Source organism: Silene latifolia, chromosome 1 (genome assembly GCF_048544455.1).
Source record: "Silene latifolia isolate original U9 population chromosome 1, ASM4854445v1, whole genome shotgun sequence".
NCBI classification, from domain to species: Eukaryota; Viridiplantae; Streptophyta; class Magnoliopsida; order Caryophyllales; family Caryophyllaceae; genus Silene; species Silene latifolia.
The window spans coordinates 191,416,648-191,442,173 of record NC_133526.1 but is presented as its reverse complement, the minus strand read 5'-3'; the positions used below and the strand labels follow the sequence as shown (position 1 = coordinate 191,442,173).

Below are 25,526 nucleotides of genomic sequence, written 5' to 3'. Positions count from 1 at the left end.
GCTTCGGATTACCCCAAGTTTTGGTATTTGACCACGGCAGAGAGTTTTGGAGCGACCTGATAATGAACTGGTTAGAAGAGCTTGGCATCAAGTTTGCGTACTCCTCCGTCTGCCACCCACAGAGCAACGGCGGGCGGAGTGAGGCAAAACAAAACAATCCTCAACGGTTTGAATAAGACAGTTGAAGATCTTAAGGGAAGGTGGGCGATGAACTACCGGCGTCCCGTGGTCCCTTCGGACCACGGAGAAAGAAGCAACGGGTACACCCCTTCCACCTAGTCTACTGATTCCCGGCGCGTCCTACCAATTGAAGCAACGGTACCAACATTCAGAACGGCTACCTTTAACCCAGTTGAAAACGAGGAAGGAGGACCAAAGAGTATATTTATCAAAGAGAAGGAGTAATTGGTTAAGAGAGTTTTGACTTTTAAGCATTGCTTAGCAAATTACTAAAGCAACTAAATTTGAGATCTATGTTACAATTAACAATAATTCTCTTACAAAATGCATGTGAGAACAAATGAGTAATAGACAATTGAAATTAAGTTGTAGTTATCCACGTCTTTTTCTCAAGTAGAAATCTATCCTCTAACTATTTACATCAAACTTATTCGTTTGTGATTAAGATTCAACGAAAGACAGCCTTTGCATGTGGCTTACAATTATAGATTGCCCTACTAGTATCTACTATCCACTTAAGAGACATACGCCAAAACCTCTATAATCTTTCATTTCTCCAAATCATCTTAACTTAGAACGGTCTTCACACCTAAATTGTGATAAATTTTAAAAAATAAGATGATTATTGTGATATATAAGTAATTGCATAAATTGCATTTTCCGTATAGTAATATACTCCGTATATAAGTGAAATAGTCGAGTAATGAGTATGTACTATGTAGTACTCTGCCTTAGCTTGTAAAAGGGAACAAGTCATCGAGTGGGAGCAATTGTTAATACCACCCTCTCACATGTTTAATGTTAAATCTATTAATTTTAATGATTTTTATAAAACAAAAGTAAAATAGTTATATTGAGATTTAATACCGTCCATTTGATAACACCCTATCATTATTCCCGAATAATAGCTTGCAAATAACATTGTACATGTTCACATATCTTGCCAAGTAATCAAGTTTGCCAACACCTAGATTAGTGCTAAGTTTATCTACATGTATATAGTATATACTTGTAATAGTTTAACAAGACGGAATAAAAGTACTTACTCTATACCAATCGACAATTTACATTTATTTTATTTTCTCCCAATAAAATAAAACAGATGTAAACTATTCGGTGGACAGACAGATTAAGTATAAAATTTAGTTTGACCTGAAATTGAGACTGTCCCATAATTGGTCAACTCCGATCTACCACTATACGTACCAACTTGTCATTTACTCAAAAATATTATAACTAGCAATGAAAGTTGTACCATTTCAATTAGTCATAATATCTATTATTACTAATAATAATCAACAGGTGTATCAGGACAACTGTCGTCGGAAACAGCTTCTTTACTACCACCGTTACTACTAACACTAAACGGTGGTGGTACAAAGGGTGGTTTCATACATCGTAATAAAGCCCAATTAACACCGTTAAAAAACGGGTGTTGCTTTACGGGCGTTGCCCCCATTAACGAACCTAATCTTCGGGTTGGATCTTTAGCTAGCAATTGAGATATCAATTCCTTTGCTGAACTCGGGATCGAGGGCTCTTTAGGAAATTCCAACGCCCGAGCCACAATGTTGGCTAATGTCATCTCATTGTCCGAACCTTTAAACGGGGTGGTACCGTGAAATAGCTCAAATATAAATACACCAAGTGTCCACCAATCAACCGCGCTCCCATGTCCTTCTCCCGAGACAATCTCTGGGGCTAAGTACTCGTGTGTCCCGACAAATGACATAGACCGGACATCCACAGGCTCGGCAACAAACTCGGGTTCAAACCTACGCCCGGTTTTCTTTTTCGTTTTCCACTTTCTCTTCATGGTAGGATTGAAACAGGATACTGCAGGGACCATACAGTTGGGTATGATGCAAGACGATGAGGTCGTTATTGGGTCAGGACCAGAACCTAGTAGCTTCGGACGATTATCCGATTGGGAATTATGATTTGAAGAGGTGATTATTTGCGGGGTCGGAGTAGATTGCTCATCACATTTTAGAGAAAGGTCAAAATCTGTGAGCATGATATGACCATCTGACCTAACTAAAACATTCTCAGGCTTGAGATCACGGTATACTATTCCCATCATGTGAATGTACTCTAATGCCACTACCACTTCTGCTGCATAAAACCTGCAAAAATTTTTAGACCATAATTAATAACAACGACGAACATACATACATACATAAAACGATTGAATATCGACTAACATAAAGTGTTAGTGCAACTGTACAGCATAAAACAGATTATGCAGATTTCAGCTAGCTTAGCCGGTAATCATGACCTGGGTTCGAATCCTGTCAAAAACTGGTCCCTAAACGAGACTATAATTCTATAAGAACTTTATAGACACAAATTCTCAGTGTTATACAACTGTACAACAAAAACCAACATGAACCAGATTATGCAGATGTTAGTTAGCTTAGCTGGTAATCATGACCTGGGTTTAAATCCTGTCAACAACAGGTCCCTAAATGAGACTATAATTCTATAAGAAGTAAGAAGTCTAAGAACTTTATAGACACAAATTCCCAGTGAAATGCAACTGTACAACAAAAACCAACATGAACCAGATTATGCAGATGTTAGCTAGCTTAGCTGGTAATCACGACCTGGGTTCGAATCCTGTCATCAACATATTTACTTTTATGGCTCGGTAAACGAGACTATGATTCTATAAGTACTTTATAGACACAAATTCTGAGTAGTAAAATTTGTGGGACAGTGAAATAATTAGAGAGAATAAAGGGACTAATTAGTTGAAGATATTGGTTGATGGGGGGGCCTAATTTAATATGGACAATTGCTTAATTTTTTTTTTTTTTTTTTTTGTCAGATAAAGAAAGATTGCCTAAACTACAGAAGTAGCTATAGTATGAGCAATCCTATTAAGGCTCCGGGGACAGTGACTAAGAGAAAAGCAATGACAATTGCTTAATTATAGCAACTATAAGGTACAATTATTGAGGAAGTGAGAACTAAGAAACTTCTGCTACTAATAATAGCTAATCTAATGCACTAATGCTACTAAAAAGGAAGTAATTGCTCTTGTTGTTACTAAAGGCTACATTAGTACATATATACCAAACTGATCGACCCCATATTAGTACATTGCGCATCTATTAGGTCCAACTATCGTAAGGTTTGGTACTGTCGACGTGCATCTAATGACATTATTAGAGATTAAGGCAATAAGAAACAATTAATGACACTCAACCAATGACTTCTTTGTACCGTCTATATCGGGATGTATTTATCATTTCATTATGTCGCATTAATAGTCCCGAAGGACATTCTTTAGTGACAATAATCGCAATTAAATCAAGACAACAACATTCACGGTATAGTGACCGCTTTGTACATGTAGTAATCAAAGATGTCGATATAAGCCAAAACCCCCCTAATGACATTATTAGAGATAATGGTACTCAACCAAGTCGCGTCTATATCAGAATGCAATTATCTTTGCATTCTGTCATATTAATAATCCCGAAGAACATTCTTTAGTCATATTAGTGATCACTATATTAAATCCAGACAACAATACAGTATAGCGACCGCTTTGAACAAGTAGTAATCAACGATGTCGAGTTTAATTAGGATATAATCATACTATTTAATCATTCTTTAGTCATACATGGAGGGATTTGAGGCCAAAAACCCTCTTGAATGCTAAAATTAGAAATTACATAAAGACACCCCACATATTCCGGCAAAGTTCCGGGCACATAACAAGGAAATATGCATTTTTTATATACTCCCTCCTATTCTCTATTTTCTTCCCTATTTCCTAAAACGGATTATTCAGGTTTTCTTCCCCTTTCCTTTTTTGGAAACTTTTTAATCTTATTTTATTCATTCCTCTCTCCTATCACCAAACCCCACCCAACTCACAATTCTTTATTTAATTCCTAATTATTCATTTCTCTCTCATATCACCAAACCCCACCCAACTCACAATTCCTTATTTTATTCATTCTTCTCTCCTATCATCAAACCCCACCCAACTCACAATTCATATTTTATTATCCTCCTTAATATTTGTGCCCCAACCAAAGAGGAAGAAAAAGAAGAATAGGAGGGAGTACTTGGTATTATTAGTGCAACATTGGGTTTTTAAAGATATGCCTATGAAAAAGATAATTTGGATATTGGACCGTCCTATATATAAAAAAAAACTTTATGCCTTTTTTCTGAGGTTTTTAAATAGTCCACATAGGAATATTCAATAAACTTTTATAATAGTACATTAGTACCCCTTCAATAATTATGTCAATAATTATCAAGTCATTTACGTCTCACTCAATTTTTTTCTGTTAATCTTGTTCAGAACCGTCTTAACTTAAAACCTTTTACAACCTCCTTTTATTTCCACTATTACTTTATTCAGGTGTCAAGCCTGTCTAAGTTAAAACGGTCTTAAACAAGACCCGGTAATAATCTTAATATACTCTCCCAATAAGGCCAGAACTAGAAACAGCTCACTCACATGATGTGAGTACTTATTAATCAATCTGAAAACATCCAGAAAAGTTTGAAAATATATTTACTCAGGGTCTCTACTCTCTACTACTACTTCCTACTACTGCTGCACAAATTATATGACAGCAACCAGCAAATAATGGACCCTACTTTCTGACCAGAATACACCTGTTTCTTTCAGGTTGTGGGACCCATTATTCATCTTCATGCACAGATGCACTCACTATTTTTCAAACATGGTGAATGGTGATCTTTCAAACACCAATTAAATTTACTCACTGTACATCCTATCTCATCCTAACAGAGCCTTAAAACTTGGAATATCCCTTTAAATTTTGTTGTACTTTTTGCATTTAGATGTCATTTAAAGCCTACCCAACAACCCAACAAGTTCTAGCAATACAAGTATACAACAAATGGTGGATCATGGCTTTCCGGGTGAGGCGGGCCGCCTTTACTGGCTTTGCAAGTTCGTATGTGGCTTAGAACATCTATTACGACTTATCCATGAGCACTTAGATTAGCTGGTAAAAGTAGGGTTATATTCTATCTAAACCACATGACTCGAGTTTGAATCCTAGAATGAGCACTGCTAAAACACATGACAGTCCTATCCAGCTCAAATCTGAACTAAATTGTGAAGCATATAACTTAATCGAGGATCTCACGTCCGAGTCATGAAATACATCAGTGCTAAAACTCACGAGAAAGAGCTTTACTACCCTTAGAGTCCTACCCCGCCCAAATTCGAACTAAACTGGATGGTATATTGGTATACACCAAAAAAGTTGATTGGGTGAATCTATATTCGAATCCAATCAGTGTATAATACTCCGTATCAATCATACTCTTTTTTTTTTTTCAAGATCCGCCACAGTTAATCACTAGTACAACCTATTAATCTGTCATTTAGTTAACATCTTATAGCCTTTATAAAGCTTAATTGCATGATTTGCATCCGATTAAATTGGGACTTTCAATCAACACAGAAAACTGGAAAAGCAAATCATTTAACAATCAAAAGCATCATAATTATGAATTATTTAACTCTTAACAATCAAAAGCATCAATTATACACATTATACAACTTCAAGTAACCCACGCCTTGTACATTAACAATTACAATCTTCACCAATTTCGACTAATAAAAAACTGTGACCACTCCACTCCAACTCCACTATTGCATTGTCCTATGAAAAAAGTTGCGCATATCCGACCCCCCCTATTTATCGCTTTGAAAACACACACACACACAAAAAAAAAAAAAAATATACGGAGTATAAACTAATCTTAATTAAGTGAATCAAAACATACAATAAATAATCTCATTAAAGACCGTCTTTAACCATGTTACTACTCCGTATTTAATTTAATTAAATTAAAGATAACTACGATTTTAAGCAAGACTAACTCAAACTTCCGAAATTAATTAATTAAATCACTTGAGACAAGATTCATTGTTTACAAGAAAACAACTCACGAGGTGTAATAATGACACAACATGGGAAACTACGTGATTTCAAATCTCCTGATACTTTCATTTATTTACGTTTCCTAACGGTAAAAAAAAAATATTTACCTATTCTAGACGGTCTCGTAATAATATTATTGCCATACATCGATCTCACATAATCGGTAGATTCATTGTTTCTTGTGTATTACATCGAATTACCTAATTTAATTTAGTATGAGACGGTTTCTCAGTAAATTTGCTCGGTAAATAACATGTCACATCATAACATAACACTCTAATTTAATTTAGTGTGAGACGGTTTTTCAATAACTCAGGAAAAAAAAAAAAAAAAAAAGTAAACAAATGAATGAGACGGAGGGAGTAAAACAAACCTGACAGCGGATTCATTAAAACGTTTAAAAGGTTGGCGTTGTCGAAGAACATGAAGATCACCACCATTACAAAACTCGGTCAATAAACAACTCCATTTAGGATCGGAAACCGAAGCGTAAAGTTTAGGCAAAAAAGGATGATCAACTAACTGAAGAATCTCGCGTTCAGCCGTAGCGCGACCTTCTTTATTGCGAGCCGCGAGTTCGGCATTGTCCATAACTTTAGCAGCGAAATAAACGCCTTCATTTTGCTTTAATTCAGCGAGGTAGACCGACCCGATATCCCCGGCTCCGAGGCGACAAATGAAGTGGATGTCGGAGATGGAGGTGGGCGGGTGGTGGAAGGAGGAGGAGGTGGTGGTGAAGGTGGTTGTTGTGGTGGTGGTTGAAGAAGAGGAGGTTGTGCTTCGAGGTAAGGTTGTGGTGGTGGTTGTTGTGCTGTTGAAACTCATGCTTTCTAGATCTTCTGTTAGGTCTTGTGTCGATACGGGTTTCGAGTCGGGTTTCGAGTCGGGTTGGGGTTGGGGTTGGGGTTGGAGTTGGGGTTGATCCATTGTGAAGGGTGAAGGGGGAAAGGGGAGATTATGTAGAGGGATTTTGGGAGAGAAATGGGGTAATGTGTTTTGAAGGAGGAAATGTGGGGGGATGGTGGGGACTTATTATGCTAGTCTAATTATTAGTATTACTTAATTAATAGTTTTGTTAAGGTAATTAGTCTCATTGTAGATGGGTATATCCGTTTAAAGATGTAGACGGGTTAAATAATTTCATTTTTGCATGAAAAGTAACCCTTACCATTCACTTGTTGTTTGTTTTATTATGTAAGTGGTTATATATTTAACCCGTCTACAACTTTAAACGAACAGAGTGTCCGTCTAAGGTGAGATTTTGTGTTGGTAAGGACTGTGTCTTTTCGATCTTATCTTTAATTGTCTTATGTAATAAAATAATTTAGTATAATTAAATGGATGATTTAATACTTGTTTTTATTATTATGTGAGAGGAGAAGGTAAAAAAGGAGAAAGTTCATAACACTCCTTGCGTTGCTGACATTTGGATCTTCTACGGAGTACAAATAAGGGAAGGTATATATATATATTTGTAAAAAGTGTTAAGATAATACTCCCTTCATTCAACTCCATTTTACATATTTGCTTTATCACGTTTGCCAACGCGACTTTTACGCGGTAAATATCTTTAGCTACGTATTTGCAAAAATTATAAAAATTAGATATTTTTAATGTACTTTTAAAGACGAATCAAATAAGATCCCACATGAATATATTTTAACTTATGTATCGAGAGAAAATTGAAGTTGAATGTCCGCTTGTGAATAGTGTGCAAAAGAGAAACTTGTAAAGTGGAGTTGAATGGAGGGAGTAAAGGTTAGGATTAATTGTTGTTTTGAATATGAACACGTAACGTTTAATTAGAGTTGAAGGGAGTCGTATGAAAAGGGGAGAGGCTAGGCATGAAAAGTGAGGTTGTAACCGAACCGAAACGAGTAAACTCGAAGTGAAAAATTATATCCAAGCTCAACTTTTTAAAATTTATTTATGTCGGATTCACTATTTTTTTTTTGGTGTGGAAAAGCAAGGTGATTACCCTTGGAAACAAAGAACAAAACAGAGCAAAAGAAGAACAGCAAAACAAAAAAGACACACTACACTATTGAACCATAAAAACAGAGACTAGGACGAGTAAAAAGGGACCACTCGCGGCCACGACACGCCTCCAATGTCCTGCTCCATCAGGTGGAATAAAGAATCCGGAATCGTGTTGTAATCATAGGTGATCAATTGCTGTCCTTGCACCACTCCTTGATTAGCCAACCAGTCGGAACACGCATTTGCTTCCCGATAAATATGCTGCATCTCCAACCTCTATGGATTGTCACGTATGAAAGCCTGACATATCTGAATCATATGCGAATGAGCCGTGGTGAACTCGACCTCCTTCCCCATTAAGGTTCTAACCACCTTAGAATCCGTCTGAATGATAAGATGAGTAAACCCAAGCTCCAACGCCAGAATTAACCCCCTCCGGGGTGTTTATAGACATCGGATTGGTAAATATTCAGCATATTCAAGGCCTTTAACATGTTTGATTCACCAATCTACTAATTTGAGTGTTTGGTAAATGACATATTGAAACAGTAGTGTTTTTTAATATGCTCCTCTCCAGCATATTCACATTAGTAGATTGTGAAAAATGAATATGACAATCAATTGAAATCCGCTAATTACCAAACACTACTATTAAGGTCTCGTTTGGTTGCCATATGGGAATTAATTTCCCATAGTTTTACAAAACACATGAATTGGACAATTCATGTGAATTGCCTAAAATACATTTGGTTGGCATCCGGGAGTTCAATTGACACGGGAGTTTCCAACTACCTAGGGGAGGCTAGGTAATTAAACTCCTTTATTATGGGGGAAGTTGAAAATGCCTAGGAAAATAGAATTCATGGGATTTTGGGTAAACAAACAAGTTCCATTTTCCCAATTCATGGGATTTTCCAATTCCCCCGTTTTTAATGTGGTAACCAAACGAGGCATAAATCTACTAATTGAAATATGGTAGTCAAACCTGTCGATCCAATTTGGCATTTATAATCTGATTTACCAATCTGCTTCTGCTAATATTAATCTGTTGAGTAACAAACATGACCTATCAGAAAAAGGCGAACCAATCTACTACTGATCGACTCAAACTAAAACCCGATTCAATCATTTTTTTTTTCTTGGAAATTCGACTTGATTAAACTAGAATATGTTTTGCATAGGTTCTTGATTAATATAATCTTACGAATAAAAAAAAAATATAATCTTACGAATCAGGAATGGATTTAAAAAAACATGGATCAAGTACGAATTTCAGGGTTTTGGATATAATCATATTTAAATATGGACCGATAATTCAATAAATACGTGAATTGGGTTTGAATCGAGTTTTGCGAGATCCACCCGATCAATGGCCTAGAGAGGCCTGATTAGTGATTAATGAGGACTGAGGAGTATGAGTTTTTAGAGATCGGTGGAGTGATGGGAGTAGACTGAATTTCTATCATTTGGAAAAATGATTGGTGGTGCTTCTTTTACGAATTTCCTTTTCCTTCATCTTTATTTGATTACGATTGATCTTGTTGTTTTGTTTTATAAGGAAATTCTTTGTATGATTGAAATTGACGTAATATTTTGGGAAAGATCAAACACATAACTTTCTTAAAACGTGAAATTTAAAAATATATGCCCGTTTATGTAAATTTTATAGTACAAAACTATTTACACAAGTTCTCGTGAAAGGATTATTTAGTTTTAAAGATAGTAATTTTCTTGTCAAGACATTTTGTAGTGAAAGAAAATTTGTTAGTTCATTAAAGTTTTAAAGAGAAATGAAGTGATTAAAATTGGTTCCGAGGTAGATATAATTTCTGTGTTTATAGAAAATTCATTATTATACATTCTTTGAGATGTGAAACAACCAAATTTAAATTGTATAATCCACATTTGAAACAAATTCGCACACATAGTTACATATAATCACTTCCGAATTTACAATAAGTTTCTTATAGCCATAAGCAAAACCATTTTGCCTGAGATACCGTAAAACACAAACAAATTTCGATTAGATATGTGGTTGAATCGTTCTTAAAGTGCAACCATTCTGCCTGAGATACCATGAAACACAAACAAATTGCGATTAGATATGTGGTTGAGTCGTTTCTAAAGTGTAACCATTTTGCCTGAGATACCATAAAACACAAACAAATTTCGATTAGATACGTTGTTGAATCGTTCTTAAAGTGTAACCATTCTGCCTAAGATATCATAAAACACAAACAAATTTTGATTAGATATGTGGTTTGAGTCGTTCCTGGATTTATTGTTGACAACATTAACATATGACACTTTTGCTTGAGATGGTACACTTCGAATTTGCATGGATTCTTTAATTATCTCGCATAACTTATACAGGCAACGCTAATCGCACCCCTATATGTATGAACAGCTAGTCTCGCTATAGACGGATATATCCGCCTATAGCTAAAGACGGGTCAAATAGCTTGAAAGTGGTGACATTTTTTGCCCCCACCACCCCACTTATTGCTTGGTCTATTAGGAATATGGTATTGTATTTGGCCCGTCTTTAGTTATAGACGGATATGTGCCGTCTATAATGAAATTTTGTGATGTATGAATAGCTTGCTCAATTGAAATGTTATACTCCTAATTGAAAACATATACATGGACTCAAATGATTCAATTGATGGGTTGAATTATAAGGCATAAAAATGAGAAGTGATCATCATGTCATTCATGTGTGGTGGAGAGTAAGACCAAAAGAGTCAACCACTTTGATAACAACTAGTGTAACATCTACCATGCAAATGCAAAATCACAAATATAATTAGCATATTAATTCATTGAAACTATGAACAAGACATAGAAACCAATAAAGTTGCCAACAACCAGCCCCATTTTACTGTTTCCCTTTAATCCTACACTTTAACTTGTCTCCTTTCTTCTTTTTGGTCCTTTTGCTCCCCTTTCATTTCTAACCCAAACCCTTTTTAATTCTATATCAAACCTCCTCTTGGGGAGATCACACACCGGAGTCGCAACTAGATACAACGACAATAATATTACTCCAGTATCTCAATGGCTTTTAAAGATTGCGGGGGTAAGGGAAGATCAGATATACAAAGTCTTACCCTTATGTTAGACTGTTAGCAATATAAAGAGGTTGGACCGCTACTTCATCGTGTTTGGAAATTTATCAAAAAACTAACTCGATAATGAAAAAACTAAGTTATTGTGCACCGTGTGATGATCTTGCGTTATGTTGGTCCATCATTTAAGTAAAAAGAAAAATGAACGCATTTACCCATTAATCAACTACATACTTTTCATAGGTCATAATTATTAACTACCTATCGTCTTGATTGGTTTTATGATTATTATACGACCATAGGAAAATATCTCAATCATATTCATATATGATCATTTGTGTTATTAATTTGTGGCATTGAGACATAGCACTTATTAAAATTGGAATTATTCAAGAGGATTTTTGTTTGATTAGTTGAAATTGGATAACCTTTTTAAAATCTCCATTATCATATAGAGATATATAAAACAATTGACAGGCAATTTAATCCAGAAATTGGAGTTCAAGACTTTCTATCCACATTACAGTATTTATCTTTAAATGAAATATTTTTTATTTTATTTTTTGCAGTTTTGGAATACCATAACAATCACACTTTCTCATTTTTACAGCCGATATATGGATCAAGACCAAACCGAGATTTAATATATGTGAACATCAGTAACCATCAGTCGCGAGGCTAAAAGCTCATTAAGGATGGGAACTAGCTTTTCCGTGTGCAAAAAACACACAGAGAATACTCAATTGAACTACAGTGTTCTTGTTAGCAGGTTACCGAGTATATGGCAGATTTCAGAAGAAATATTGAACACAGAGATATACACGCAATGAATGCATAAATTTACGAACACTGAAGTACACTAAAGATTTTAACTCACATAGTTAAAATACGCGTTTTATATATATTCAATAAAATCAAATAAAAACTAATATGAAACGGTCTCACATGTGAGACAAACCCATCAGCTATATATGTAAATGAACACCAAGCAAGTATTTTTGTCTTATAGATGAGACCGCCTCACAAGTCGCAACTCACAAGACTAACTGCAATAAAATTAAGATTACTACCTGATCTATACATCAAAACTTGTTCAGAAACCATGAAGATCACAACAATGCCACATACCACGATCGATATGAGATGAACTCTTCTTCAAGCAATGATTTTGCAAAAGTGATACGTTTCAGTGGAGAATCCGAGTCTTCATTCTTGGCACATGAGTTGGCCTTGAGTCCTTGACTGTCTAATACTTTGACAAAGTTGGAGAAAAAATACGCGAGAATAACTGCTAGCTCAAACAATATATGATTGCTTGGTTCCTTTCCTAGGACGTTTCCTTCGCGGGCTAGCAGTGAGCAAACCGGAGAAGGCATTAACAATATCTGAGTCCTCTTCATTAATTAAGATCTTTGCGGTTTTGGGTTTGGCAAGGAGGAGCTTGGCTACAAGATAACCAGCGATCGACCATGTCTGAAACAACCGTGATTGCTTCCCAATGAACCTTGCTCCTTTAGTATCATAATATTCAGGCCATTTGTCCTTGGATAAACGTTTCTCAGCGATTTTGACAGCTCTTTCAGCAATCTCCGGTCTATCCATCTTTATGCAAGCCACCGTAAGCTGAAAAACAGGAACTTTTGTGAGCAATGAGAGCATTTTGAACCAACATGATGAATCGCAGGCAGTCAGTTATAAGGGTTTTAGACTAACCTGCCAGAGCAAAGTAGGCCATGAACCTCCATTGTGGTATGACCAAGGCCTGCAAGAGAACAAACAAGAAGTAAGAAGATGTTACTTTGATTTCCTCGACTCATTAGTAAACCTAGCAAAATTGATTCACCTATAATTCAAGAAATGACCCAAAGCGGCCTGGATATGATTCCGATCAATAACCACCAACCTGATTTAACTCCGATAATAAAATTGCACCTGAAATCCGGACTTCGATTTTAAAACCTATAAGTTTAGGTTGGCTTTTGTATTATGTTTCACTCCCTTTTTGTTTTTCACTTTTCCTTTTCTATATTTTCACATTTTGAGGTGTGCGTTCACCCATGGACGGTTCTAAAGGATGATTCATGTCAGCCGACCCCAAATCATTTTGGGATTAAGGCTCTGATGTTGTTGTAATAAAATTGCACCTGAAATGACCTTGACTCGTAATGAATTGACACGAATCTAAATGATTTTGTGGGCTAGACGGCTTAGACCCATCCCAAGTCAAGAGAAGTTGAGTTATGCCTTACGCAGGGCGAATAATTGAAGCAGACGAGGACATACGTGTTTTTTGGATCGCCTCCAGTGACAATCCGCCACTCTTGGTTTTCTAAGGCAGGGTAACAGATTTTGAAAGGCATGTCTGCGACTAGATCAGCCCACTTAGCTTCAACGAGATCCAATATGGCATGTGATTGACCTGATGTAGCTAGGCTGCTTACAATTGCCCACAAGTTTCCCAGCGAGAAAAATCTAAAATCCATATGAGCAGGCTGCAAGTTTCCTATAAGATATCCGCCCGTATCAGGCATCCATTCCACTAGCCAGGGTGGTATCTGATCAGGATATATATTGAATTTGTTGACTGCATCAAATGAATACTCCTCAGTCTTGTAGCGGTAAATTTCATTGAGTTTCTTCATATCGACCCAATAGTATTCCCTGATGTGAAATGACAGTGCAAGTAACCGACTATTCAGTGCTCTTATGAGATCAGCTGAGCCATCGTCAGAAGCAAGCATCTCACGAGCACATAGCAACGCCGAATAAAATAGTGACTGCCAAAATGAATACATCAGCATTGGTAATTAAAAGATGTTGGTAACAGAATATAGGAAGGCCATATTCCAAGAAACCGGCAGCAAACCATCTGCTCCCAAGAGCAGATAAATAAGGGGAAGATTACCCTTGTGCTAACGAGGGAAAAAGGTAGTTTCCGGACGACCCATAATAAAAAAAAAAATCGGTCCAAAATTGCTTCGGATAATAAAAAGAAGCACAACCTATTTGTAATTCAAAGGCAAAGATTTCGAAAATTGTAAAAGCACTACAACACTACCCCGAGCTTATAGCAGTAAGCAATTGTATCAAGCTTATGATAGACGAAGTATCTGTGTAAAGGTTGCATTGCAGAATGAGCAATACACAATATAAGGCATGTCAATATAATGAAGAAAATGGAGATATACCTGAATTTCAAGGGGATGGCCATGAATTCCCATACGTCGATCAATCATGCAAGATCCATCTGTCACTAGCAGAGTAGGAAACATGTCAAATCCATCAGCAAGACATAGCTTCAAAATCATTTTGATTCCAGTTTGTACATCAATCCTTTCTTGTACTGAGAGGTCTCCGGAGACTTTTCCATATGCTCGTAAAAGGATAATCCACCAAAGACCTGTATTTAAGAAGCATAAAAGGTGATAAACAGTACATAATAGAACATTAGATAAAGTAAATTTAGGTAAAGTTAAACACTCACCAGAATCCACTGGTGCAACACGACCAATAGCTGCCTCGCCAAAGTCGGGATCTAATATGTCCTCAGTGAGAGAATCATCACCATCTAGGGCAACAGTCCGGACTTTGAAACTAGCAGGCATAAGTCCTTGACCTGGACTGTGGCAATCCATGGTTTTCTCCCAACTCTGCCAATAATACAAGTTTTATAAACTTCATATCATTCAGCTCAGCACACGAATCTCATTTTGCGAACAGAGCTCCTAACCAGAAATTTACCAATTTGACAAAGATGACAAAAAATTCTTGTATATCCCAAGCATACTACGGTAAGGACTGCTATGTTTAGCATATTTTTATGAAACAAACTATTCTATGTTCCCTTGCATATCACACCCTCGTTTTATATTTCGAAAATTTATGACACTCTAAAGTGAACCTACAAAGGTAAACAAAAGTCAGTACAATAATGTCTTCCAAAGCTAGTGCAGTGGGTGGAAAAACACATTTCTACATAAATCTCACATCAAGCTTACATATGATCATTATGGACTCCTCCCCACACCTTGTAAGGATCATTAGACTACACAACGCTCCACCCACACGTAAAAGGCTACATCAACGAAAGGCTTTGCGCTACATTTTTCTAGCATTGGGTAAATATGGCAAAACCAGCTTCACCGTTAAGGGTGAAGAAGGGTGGCCGTCGAGTGAAATAGAGAATGAGAGAACCCGCTTTAAAAGCTAGCTAAAAGTGTAGGAATACCGATCTCCTATATGAACCCTACATCAATCCCACCCACCCCCATATGTGTCCCAAATCACTGATGTAGAGCTCAAGTCCCATACCTTGCAAACTTGCAATACATCATGACATTAGGTTGCCTTAGTTGGCACCAGCCACAAATCAAAATTCAAAATGATGACCTTTACCCTTTGTTTAGATAAAGGGGACTGGGGGGAAGGGGAAGGGAGGGGTTAGGAGAGAGACAGGTTCCCTTGTTTGGTTCACAAATTTGGGTAAAAGGGATTTGGAGAGGAGGGAAAACGGATCCCTCCATTTCCCTCCAAGGCAAATAATTTTCCCTCCAACAAAGGAAAGATTTGGAGGAAAAAACTCACCATCAATTCCACCTCCCCTTCCCTTCCCTTCCCTTTCCCTCCCATTTTGATATCCAAACAAGGCCTTAATGTCCTTTTTCAAGGTACGGACGCCAAAGTCTCACAATAGATTTCAATTAAGATGCACTAACAAGACACATTCTATCTATTGAAGTACTGCATTACTTTACCTGAAGTTGGAGTGTGTGAAGGATGAAATTTCGCACAATATCATAATCCCCCTTCAAAAGGAACGCGATCCCAGAAGGTATGAAGTCACGGATAAAAACCTGATCATAGTTCAGTAAATTGGAGGAATTTGGTTCATTAGCAGCAATTGTCCCTACAGGATTACCACAATAGTTCACAATAGATTCTTTCAGTAGCTCCCATGCTTCATCCTCAATCGAATCTGTTTTGCCCCTCGACACACTCTCACTCTTTGCTGCAGCAGAAGCCAACGTGTCACCGGACACAACTTGATCAACAGATGAACTGAAAGTCCCATTAGTCGCACCTAAACTCGACTTCTCAGTCTCCCGAAAAGCTCCATCTAATCCACTAGAAGGAACCCCTACATTCCTCTCATCTCTAAGGCATTTACAACTCAAACAATCAAGCCTTCTAGCACCACCACCACCACCACTACTATAACGAGAAATCGATTTCACCCTCGAATCCTTCAACCATTTAGAACAAGGAGCGAATTTGACCATGCCAATACATGGGTAAGATTTAAGACTAGGATACCAAATTCCTGGCCCTGACAACAAATGTAAACATGCTTCCGAAGCAGCGATTTCCATGATCTTAATTATCTCTTTTTACTCAAAAATCCAATAAAATGGAACTGAAGATGAACACCAACAATCCAATTACCCAAATGGAGCCTACAAATGAGAAAATCTCATCAACCCACATGATAAACTTTCTAAAGATTAATAATTTAAGACAAATTAAGCAATACAACACAATATAACAATTAAAAAACAGCAATACAATTTAACAAAACATCAAAAATAGGGCAATCATATCAAAAATTGAGAAAATTCCATCAGCCCATATGATGAACTTTCCAAAGATTAAAACTTTAAGATAAATAAAGCAATACAACACAATAAACAACGAAAAAATGGAGCAAATTATATCATTTTTTTTACCATATGATCAGAAAATCATGCTGTATGTAAAAGCATAAGTATTTCTAAGTGAAATTCATACAAAATGGAGAAATGGTTTAAGGGTGAAGAGAATTTATACATTCACAATTCCATAATACAATACGCCTCCCATTTGTTTATCTGTAATTAAAATTACTCCTTGTGTAACGAATATAAAAGGTAAACAAATAATTGGGACGGAAAGAGTAATTAAAATCTAAAGCTAAAGCGATTTCAGAAGTAAAGTGTACCTGTGAGTGAAAGGAAGAAAATTGGGGGTTGATAATTTCTGAATTTTTATTTTTAATTTTTCTTGTCAATCTTTAATGAGATTTGATATGGAAAAGATGGTATTTTGAAGGGTTGAAGTATGAAGTATGTAGTATTGGAGAAATGGACAATGGTTGGTTAACTCGTTATACGCAGCAGTAGAAGAGAAGACGCGAGATTAGGAAGATGCCACGAGTTTGCTCTCTTCATAAAATAATACTCCAACCAAATGGGTTTGCCGTGGGTTTGCTCACCTAATCCCTTAATCACGAGGTCATGAGTTCAATCCCTTTTCATTAGTGGTGGAGTTAGGGAGGGCTAGCGGCGGCCCTCGCCCCTCTGGCGTTTGAGATTTTCAAAGTTTTTGAGTGTACCTTATATTACTAGTTAGCTGATAATGTTATGTGAAACGGTACTCAAACTACTCATGAAGTCATGAATTGAAATAATAAATTGCGAACAATAGAACCATTCATAACAAAAAAAAATGCGGATCTAATAGTATTCTTGTTGCTAAATCTCTCGCTTTAAAAGAAGGCATTTTACAGCTAAATACTTAAAAGTCGCGAAGTTAATTGTAGAAGGTGATAATTTATGTGTTATCAACTCAATCCGTAATACTTGGCAAATTCCTTGAGAAATTTCTAGTATTATCAAGGATGTAAAATTAGATCTTCAGTTCTTTAATAAAGTGATAATTAAACATTGTTTTCGTGAAACCAACAAAGTTGCCGACTTTATGGCTTCTATTGGACACTCTTTCGAGGTGGTTTGAAAGTCGGTGGCTTCAACTTATCTCTATCATTCGAAAGGATGAGATAAGTTGGTCCTACTTTAGAGGATCAATCTAGTTTTAACAAAAAAAAAAAAAAAAAAAAAAAAATAATAATAATAATAATAATAATAATAATATTCCTCCCTTAGAAAAAAAATCAAAATCTCGTTTTTGAGGTCGTTTATGAGATGAGAAGGGCTGAAGTCATCAGAGGACTTGGCGATCCTTCAAAGACATGGCCGTCACTCTTAGAGACGGATTTATAGTACCATTTCACATGTTGAAGTTGCTAAATGCTAACTAGAGCAGCGACAGTAACCCGGCAACAGAGTCGATATAAACCCAACAGTTTTGTTAAAACTTTCCATTTGTGGTTTGGATATTGTTTACAAGTAGGAAAAGTAGTATCTTTAGGCAGTTTGGGAGACCATTAAAGATCTCGTCCATTCTTGTGGAAGAGAAGTCACCAGCACGCAACCTCAAGGAGCATGTGTCCTCTGAGTATGCATTTACTTTACGTGCCCCAAATTGTTTTGAAATCCCAAGTTTTCGCAGTTCTTTTTCTCTTTACACGTCCTATTAAAGGGGAAGACACAGAGACCAGATTCAACAACACATCAACCGGCAACACGATTACGACAAAATTTCAACATTACTTGCCTAAAGTATGATCCAAAATGAAAATTGTATTGAGAATCGCATCGAATGAATGACGCTTCACAATAAACTTCATCGGAAACGAAGCGCAAAAGTTACAATCCAATTATACAGCTGAGCTAGGCCTAAGCTGAAAATTTAATGAACCGACTAGATGTAAAAGCCTATGTACATTTACAATGTCTAAGCTCACCACACTTACTGAATTTGACCAAACGCAGGTGGTGCAAAATCTTCAGTCGGATCACACCTAAACATCGTCCCTGTTATCGTTGTCACGGTCGCCATTGTAGTACTCATCATCCCGCTGAATAAGCTTGTCCCGTGTTTGCTCTGAGGATTTTACACGTGTAAGAAGAAAGATACAAACTCTGATAAACAAGATGGGAATATGTATGTGGAGTACATGTTAGTCTGATTAGACTTACGATTAATGCGCTCATCCGGGTTTTCCTCATTTTCATCAAAATCCGGAATGTAAAAATCTGGAGGAACCTGCAAATAGCTATAATATAAATTCTCTGTTTTGAACTAATTGGAAGTTTCAGAACTAGCATTTCCTAGCAGGCAATGGACACATTATCATTGCACTAAAGGCAGCGTATATAAAATATAAACTACAAAGATGGACCACGATAAAAAACGCTCTCACAAAAACAATATGATACGATAAAATAATAGTGAACGAAGGATCATCAGTCCTTGTGATAGCAAACATTAACATTGACTCCCTATAAGATTATTTTACTATAAAGAGGCTCTAAGAACACTTCACAAAACATCCATGCGGCTAAACTGCCAATGAAGTTTCCTTCCTAAGGAAATTAAAACGCACCCAAAATTGAAACAAAAGCCACTTTCTGATGGAAGTAAAATAATTGTCATCGCTAAAATTATGGTAACAAAACTAACCTCATGCATTTGTACATTTGGAGCATGTTGGATACGACGAAGATTCTCCATAACTTGCATTTTGATTGAAGTTAGGTATGATTTACTATTCATGTTCTCCTGCAATGAAACCAAACGGGATCCGTCTTAAATTACAGTATTTATAACCTCCAATATCAGTACAAAATATTATTTACACTACCTAAACCACATTACTTATAACCAAAGAACCTTGATAATACAAAATCAAAATGTAGCTATCCAAAACCATGTACTGATTTTGGAGGAAAAACATAGAAGGAGAAACATACAATGTATCCACTAGGTATCCTCAAGGAATAATCTGGTCCAAAATATTCACTGTAGTCATTGTGTGGAATTTCTGCAAGAAGAATCATTTCCCATTTTTATCAGAAAATTATTGATACGAGGACCAATAAAAGAAGGATTATTTCCATCTTGATGCTAGGAGATTTGAGCTAATTTCAATTTGGTGTAATGGGGTTTCACAAATTTCACTTTGGTGATCAAGGGTTTGGAATTCCCATTATGGTGACATGAGGTTTAGAAATTCTCATTTTGGCAAACAAAGGTATAACATAGTCAACTTTCATGAACATTAATGACGCTTTTTAACATGATGAAGTGCGAAAAATAATCATTAAAGTGAAATTTCACGTGATTTTGCAAAATAAAAAAATGTTTGAAAAAATTGTTACCGAGAAAAATATTGGTAAAAGAAAAATGCGAGAACTTAACAAGAGATGGAGAGGAATACCATTTGGCAGATCTGTATCTAAAAGAACCCCTGTTTCCACTGCCCAACATCGAGCAACATTCTCCTTTGTGTATCCCCCTCCTCCAGTAACCTAATAAATAAATCCCCTCATGTTAGTCGATATGACTTTAAACGACAAAAGCATAATATGTAGCAATGCACTTCATTTCCCCAAACTTACCAGCAAGGGCAGATTAAATTTCTTCACAAACCTCACACATTCTGCATGTCCTGTAAATAGTCAGAGCAAATAAAGAACAGGATTAAAATCTGCTTTGCAACCAGGACCGCTACAAAATGTCGTTCCAACAAAATTACCAGCCAACAATAAGATAAATGTGGTCAATTACAAAAAACCGGCACCATCAATGGAGAGGTTGAAGCAGCCTAATCGGTCTCCTGCAAGTGAATCAGCTCCACATTGTAAAACAATAACTCCTGGCTGATAGAACTCAACAACCTTCGAAATAATCTGCGAGAAAACAAGAGATTTGTCATCGCTCTCAAGCACATGTTCATTGACTCATATTAGACCTGGTGGCCCCGGAAATTAGACCTTACCGTCTTGAATAGTCTAGTAAAGCTGTTGTCATCAATCCCATCCTTAAGCGGAACATTTATGGCATAATATTTACCTTCCTTCTCTCCAATTTCCTTCAAGATTGGCAAACGAATAATTACGCAACATGTAGAGAAGCGGAGAAGCAAAAGAAAATATAGCTCAAGTCTTTTCTTAGATCAACAAGCTTCTTTAACAATGTAAAAATTTAAAATTCTACCTCATTACTTATTAAAGATACAGATCAACTAGCACCAGCGAACAACAAGAAACTAAAAACCACATAAGAACCAATCCCAATGCAAGGAGTAGGAAAATGAAAGTCTTACCTTGACATCTCCTGTTCCAGGAAAGAACATATTTCCATACTTGTGGAAACTGACAGTCATAACCCTGAAACAGAAAGAAAGAGAGAACTTACAGCACAAGCAAACATATGTTATCACCTCTATTTATTTAGAAGCAAAACAGGACTTCGGCTCTAAACCAGATGTCAACGTCCAAGCAACATAAATAACTTCCTCTATTCAAAATTGTTCTTCCAAACACTTCCAACAGTTTTTTTTTTCTTGGACATATATTTCTTGTTTGTTGAATACATGGTTTTATTCGAGATGTAATCATTTTAGTATCATATTATTAATATTTTATTTCTCAACATATTAGTTTTGAAACTTTTGACTTCAGAACATCAATGCAAAGGTGCAACAGAAGTATTTTATATTGAGTGGAACGTCCATTGATTCATAAACATTATGACAATATATCACAACACCCGTAGCCTATGTTTGGATAAAGGGATTTGCATGGAAAGTGAGGCATGCAATTTAGGATGAGAGGGAAACAAACAGAGTGGAAGATTGAAGGATACATTTTCCCTCCGTCTAGAAATTAAAATCCCTCCAACATAAGACATACTAAAACCTCCTTACTCCATTCTCCCTTTCTAGTCTCTACCCCTTCCCTCCTCAAATGATATTCAACTATAATCTAATCTTAACAATCATTTACTCTTTGATTGGATAGAGGAATTTGGAGGGAAAAGGGTAGGGACGACTTCCCCTGTTTAGTAAGGTTGAATAGGAGCCGAGGGACAACCTCCCTCTCCATTCCTTCCCTTCCGCTCCTATTTGTCTTACCTAATTAATTTAAGAATTAAAATTACCTGTCAGTGAAGTAGAATGCCTCTTCAACACCATCACCATGATGCACATCTATATCAATGTAAAGAACACGTGCATGATACTTCAAAAGCTCCAAAATTCCCAATACCAAATCATTTATGTAACAAAATCCAGATGCCTCGCATTTCTTAGCGTGATGCAATCCACCAGCCCAGTTTATAGCAATGTCACAAAGTTTATTGTTCAACCTTCGGGCAGCATCTGCACACAGTTAACTCAATCATTAGCAACTTAGAATACAATATTGCAAGCGCATTAGTCATTCAAATACAGCAACCAAAGTCAAAATTACCAATGGTTCCGCCAGCATAAATTTGGCAAAATTCAAACAAGTTGTCAAAAACCGGGCAGTCTCCTCCAAGATTAACTGAAAGGAAGCATAACCATTATGTTAGCCAACTTATAGTCGCATATCAAGAAAACCTGTATGCTATAAAGGAATTATATACAAAGAAATCAAGAAATTTTAAGGAGTATCACAAGCATTACATTGATGAATGGCAGAATGTACAACTATTTAGTAATTACTGCCATCATTTATGGATGATAGATTATACTAGAATGAGTTTGAACCTCACTTGTCATCAGTGAATAAAATACACGGATGATCATCAGATCAAGTTCACCGCCATTTATGGAATCCCTAGTATTCAAGACTTACTTCTTTTTTTCAGCATCGCCTATTTTTTTACCCTTGTTCAAATATTCAATCAATATAAAACCAGATTTGCTAGCAACACGTCTAAGTTTGAAACGACTGTCTTGTTTACTAATCAATGGGGGAGGTCCAAATCTTTTGTAAATTTGGTATAGTAACAGATATAATACCTAATCCTAACAACACTAATGCCTCAATTAGAGATGATGTTCAATCAGAACTTCACAGCCTCGTTCAACTATAACGATAACAAATACAAGAATAGATTACTTTCAATCCTTTCAAAGAGTTGAGCAACACCATAATCTATGTTTTCTTTCTTTCTGCTTCCGCCTTGCCTTCCCTTCCCTTTCTTCAAACACTTCAATCCTCACTTTCTTTCACTCCCTCGCTCTCCCAGCCTCCATAACAAACAGTATCATGTATTCTTGTTCACCTACTAAAGAGCACATTCTACTGGTCCGACAAGACTAGGAAAAGCTCAAGGCCAGAAAAATAAAATTGATATTAAGAACAAAATAAGTACACATTCGCCACTCTTTATCAACACCATATATACCGATGATTTATCTTAATTTAACGAGTATCAACGCATCACCAAGTGATTGACAATGATATAAGCTAGATTAGTTATGTAACCAAATCCACTTCCTTCTTCCCAGCCTTCTTACATAAAAAAAAAAAGAAAATTACGCATTTGCAACCCTGACAAGCAGCTATCAAACGAAGATTCGGCCGCATTCATCATAACGCATATACAAGTAAAATAAAACACACAAAGAAAGCAAGCCAAAAGCAACGAAGGCGTACATTTCGCCATCTCAGACATGAATTCCTCCTGCTTATCTGGCGTAATACGATGCAAAAACTCCACATAATCAGCAGAATGAAACTGTGCTAACTCCGTTGGATACGCTTTATGCGGTCTCTACACCGTATTAACCAAAATCCGTCAAAATACACCACAAGAACACTAAAATTCACAAAATCAATGAATTAACTCAAATTAAACGTACATAAATTTCCATTTTCTGATGAAGTTCGTAAGAAAGCACAAGATGATGAGTCATACAAAGACGGTGAGGCTTCATAGGATGATTTGGACCGAAATACACGTTTCCGACATCTCCTGCAACACATTCATAAAATTGATTATGCAACAATCAATTTACGAAAAAATCGGAAAAATTAGGGTTTTGGAGAGAGAGAGAAGAAGATGATGATACCGTCGTAGAAGTATGAAATCTTGTCTTTGGAGCGCATACTGGAAGATATTTGAGGAGAGAGATAGAGAGTGAAATTTGAGCGAAATTTAGGAAATTAGGCGAAAATCACCATTGACGGAGCAGTACAAAGTGGAGGTGCGATACTGTGACTATTGACTGACTCGTTTAATCGTCGACCGGACTTGTTTGCGTTTCATTTTTCGGTTTTCTACCGAGGAAACTGATTTCAGTCCGGGTCATAATGCTACCCGTTACTCCGTTAGTCCATTACCCACCAGGCCACCACCTATAGTTGGGTTTTCGGTTTTCTACTGAATCGGGAGTAGGGACACACTTTTAAAATTTATCGTATTCATAACTACTATTGAGGAAAACCGCGAAGTAATGTCGTAACTAGGTCATTTTCCCTAATCGACAAGGACTAATCAAAGTCTCGTTAACTAGGGAAAGCAAACCTCATCAAAGCACAACTGTCGAGGGACAATCTGAGGAACGATCTCGCATAAGGATTGTCATTTCTGACCAATTGAGGAACGAAGGTATAGATTAGATTATATCGTGATTTCCATAAAAAAAGGCGGCCAAGGGCGTTTCAGCAACAAGAATGTGTCATGGCTCAAGATAAAAAAAGAATTCTAAGTTATTTTCTACCATTATTAAATTGTCATCTTAAAATCTTTGTTAGAGTATTTGTTTCACTTTTTGAACTTTGATCCCTGAATTCTTTTTTTAGAATTCAAATTCATTTTTATTAGACTAGAGAAACGGGTCATTCATAATTTTGAAACGATTTAATCAATATTACCCTACCTATCTTACCTATTGCATCATTTCCCCCACTTGGACGAGCTAATTTATTCGATTTGTGTGCGGTTTGGTTCGACAAAACCCTAAACCTAAGCCAAATTGTTTCAAATGACAGAAATCGTTTATTAGAGCGGCTATAAATGTTTCGGATTGTGTTTAACCGTTATCATTATTCTATATAAAAACCTTTGCTTCTAAGTTCTAACTATGTAGCAACTTGTAAGACTTAGGCTATGTTTAACAAGGCATTTCAGGTAGTTTATTTGACCAAAATTTCAGCTACCGTGTAACGTCAAATGAGAAGGTCTTTGTGACACAGAGGGAGTATCACACATATCTTTATAGCTAGTTTGTCAAACATTTTTTTATATAATCAATTACCTTATTTCCATGTTTCAGTTAACTTTTCAGGTTTCAACTACTTTTCCGGCAGGGATGTCTTAAAATAAACGGAGGGTCAGTGCACCACAGAAGAAATAAGGCCCCAATATGAATGCGCAAGAAGGGTACTATATTTTGAGGTTTATATTGAATTTCATCAATAAAGATTGTAAATTCGATGACCAAAATTGAAGGTCTCGTTCCCCCACCTTGGCTGCACAAGGCCTTAAACGTCCCTGCTTTTCGGCTAATTTTACTACTAAAGAGAGCCTTACTACATTAGTTTGTCATTGTCTTAAAAGCACATTGCACATAAGGATAGAGCGCCACCGGGTGACGTCGAGATTGGGTGTCACCCTCTCACATGTATTCTTTATTAAAGGGCTCCCTACTTATTGCATTTGAGAGGGTGACGCATAAATTGGGTGTCAGCAACTCATT

General features: G+C 36.5%; 3 protein-coding genes across 3 annotated transcripts; all 3 read right to left on the bottom strand.

Annotated features, from left to right (window-relative positions):
• Positions 1-1,371: 1,371 nt before the first annotated feature.
• Positions 1,372-7,134, bottom strand: LOC141614272 (protein kinase G11A). Its single transcript, XM_074433032.1, has 2 exons — positions 6,502-7,134; positions 1,372-2,306 (listed from the first exon to the last, which is right to left on the bottom strand). Exons 1-2 carry the CDS (start codon positions 7,053-7,055, stop codon positions 1,466-1,468), a joined length of 1,395 nt encoding a protein of 464 aa, XP_074289133.1. The 5' UTR covers positions 7,056-7,134; the 3' UTR covers positions 1,372-1,465.
• Positions 7,135-12,000: 4,866 nt separating this feature from the next.
• LOC141614260 (neutral/alkaline invertase 3, chloroplastic) lies at positions 12,001-17,459 on the bottom strand. The gene is made up of 7 exons (XM_074433023.1): positions 17,151-17,459; positions 15,931-16,629; positions 14,661-14,826; positions 14,365-14,576; positions 13,460-13,953; positions 12,890-12,938; positions 12,001-12,799 (listed from the first exon to the last, which is right to left on the bottom strand). The coding sequence occupies exons 2-7, from the start codon at positions 16,543-16,545 to the stop codon at positions 12,473-12,475; spliced, it is 1,863 nt and encodes a 620-aa protein (XP_074289124.1). The 5' UTR covers positions 16,546-16,629; positions 17,151-17,459; the 3' UTR covers positions 12,001-12,472.
• Positions 17,460-18,612: 1,153 nt separating this feature from the next.
• Positions 18,613-24,085, bottom strand: LOC141614267 (histone deacetylase 9-like). The gene is made up of 14 exons (XM_074433027.1): positions 23,898-24,085; positions 23,688-23,800; positions 23,482-23,599; positions 22,306-22,380; positions 21,995-22,214; positions 21,159-21,222; positions 20,832-20,924; positions 20,634-20,742; positions 20,452-20,501; positions 20,271-20,361; positions 19,804-19,874; positions 19,514-19,612; positions 19,030-19,096; positions 18,613-18,934 (listed from the first exon to the last, which is right to left on the bottom strand). The coding sequence occupies exons 1-14, from the start codon at positions 23,932-23,934 to the stop codon at positions 18,852-18,854; spliced, it is 1,290 nt and encodes a 429-aa protein (XP_074289128.1). The 5' UTR covers positions 23,935-24,085; the 3' UTR covers positions 18,613-18,851.
• Between the last annotated feature and the right edge of the window lie 1,441 nt (positions 24,086-25,526).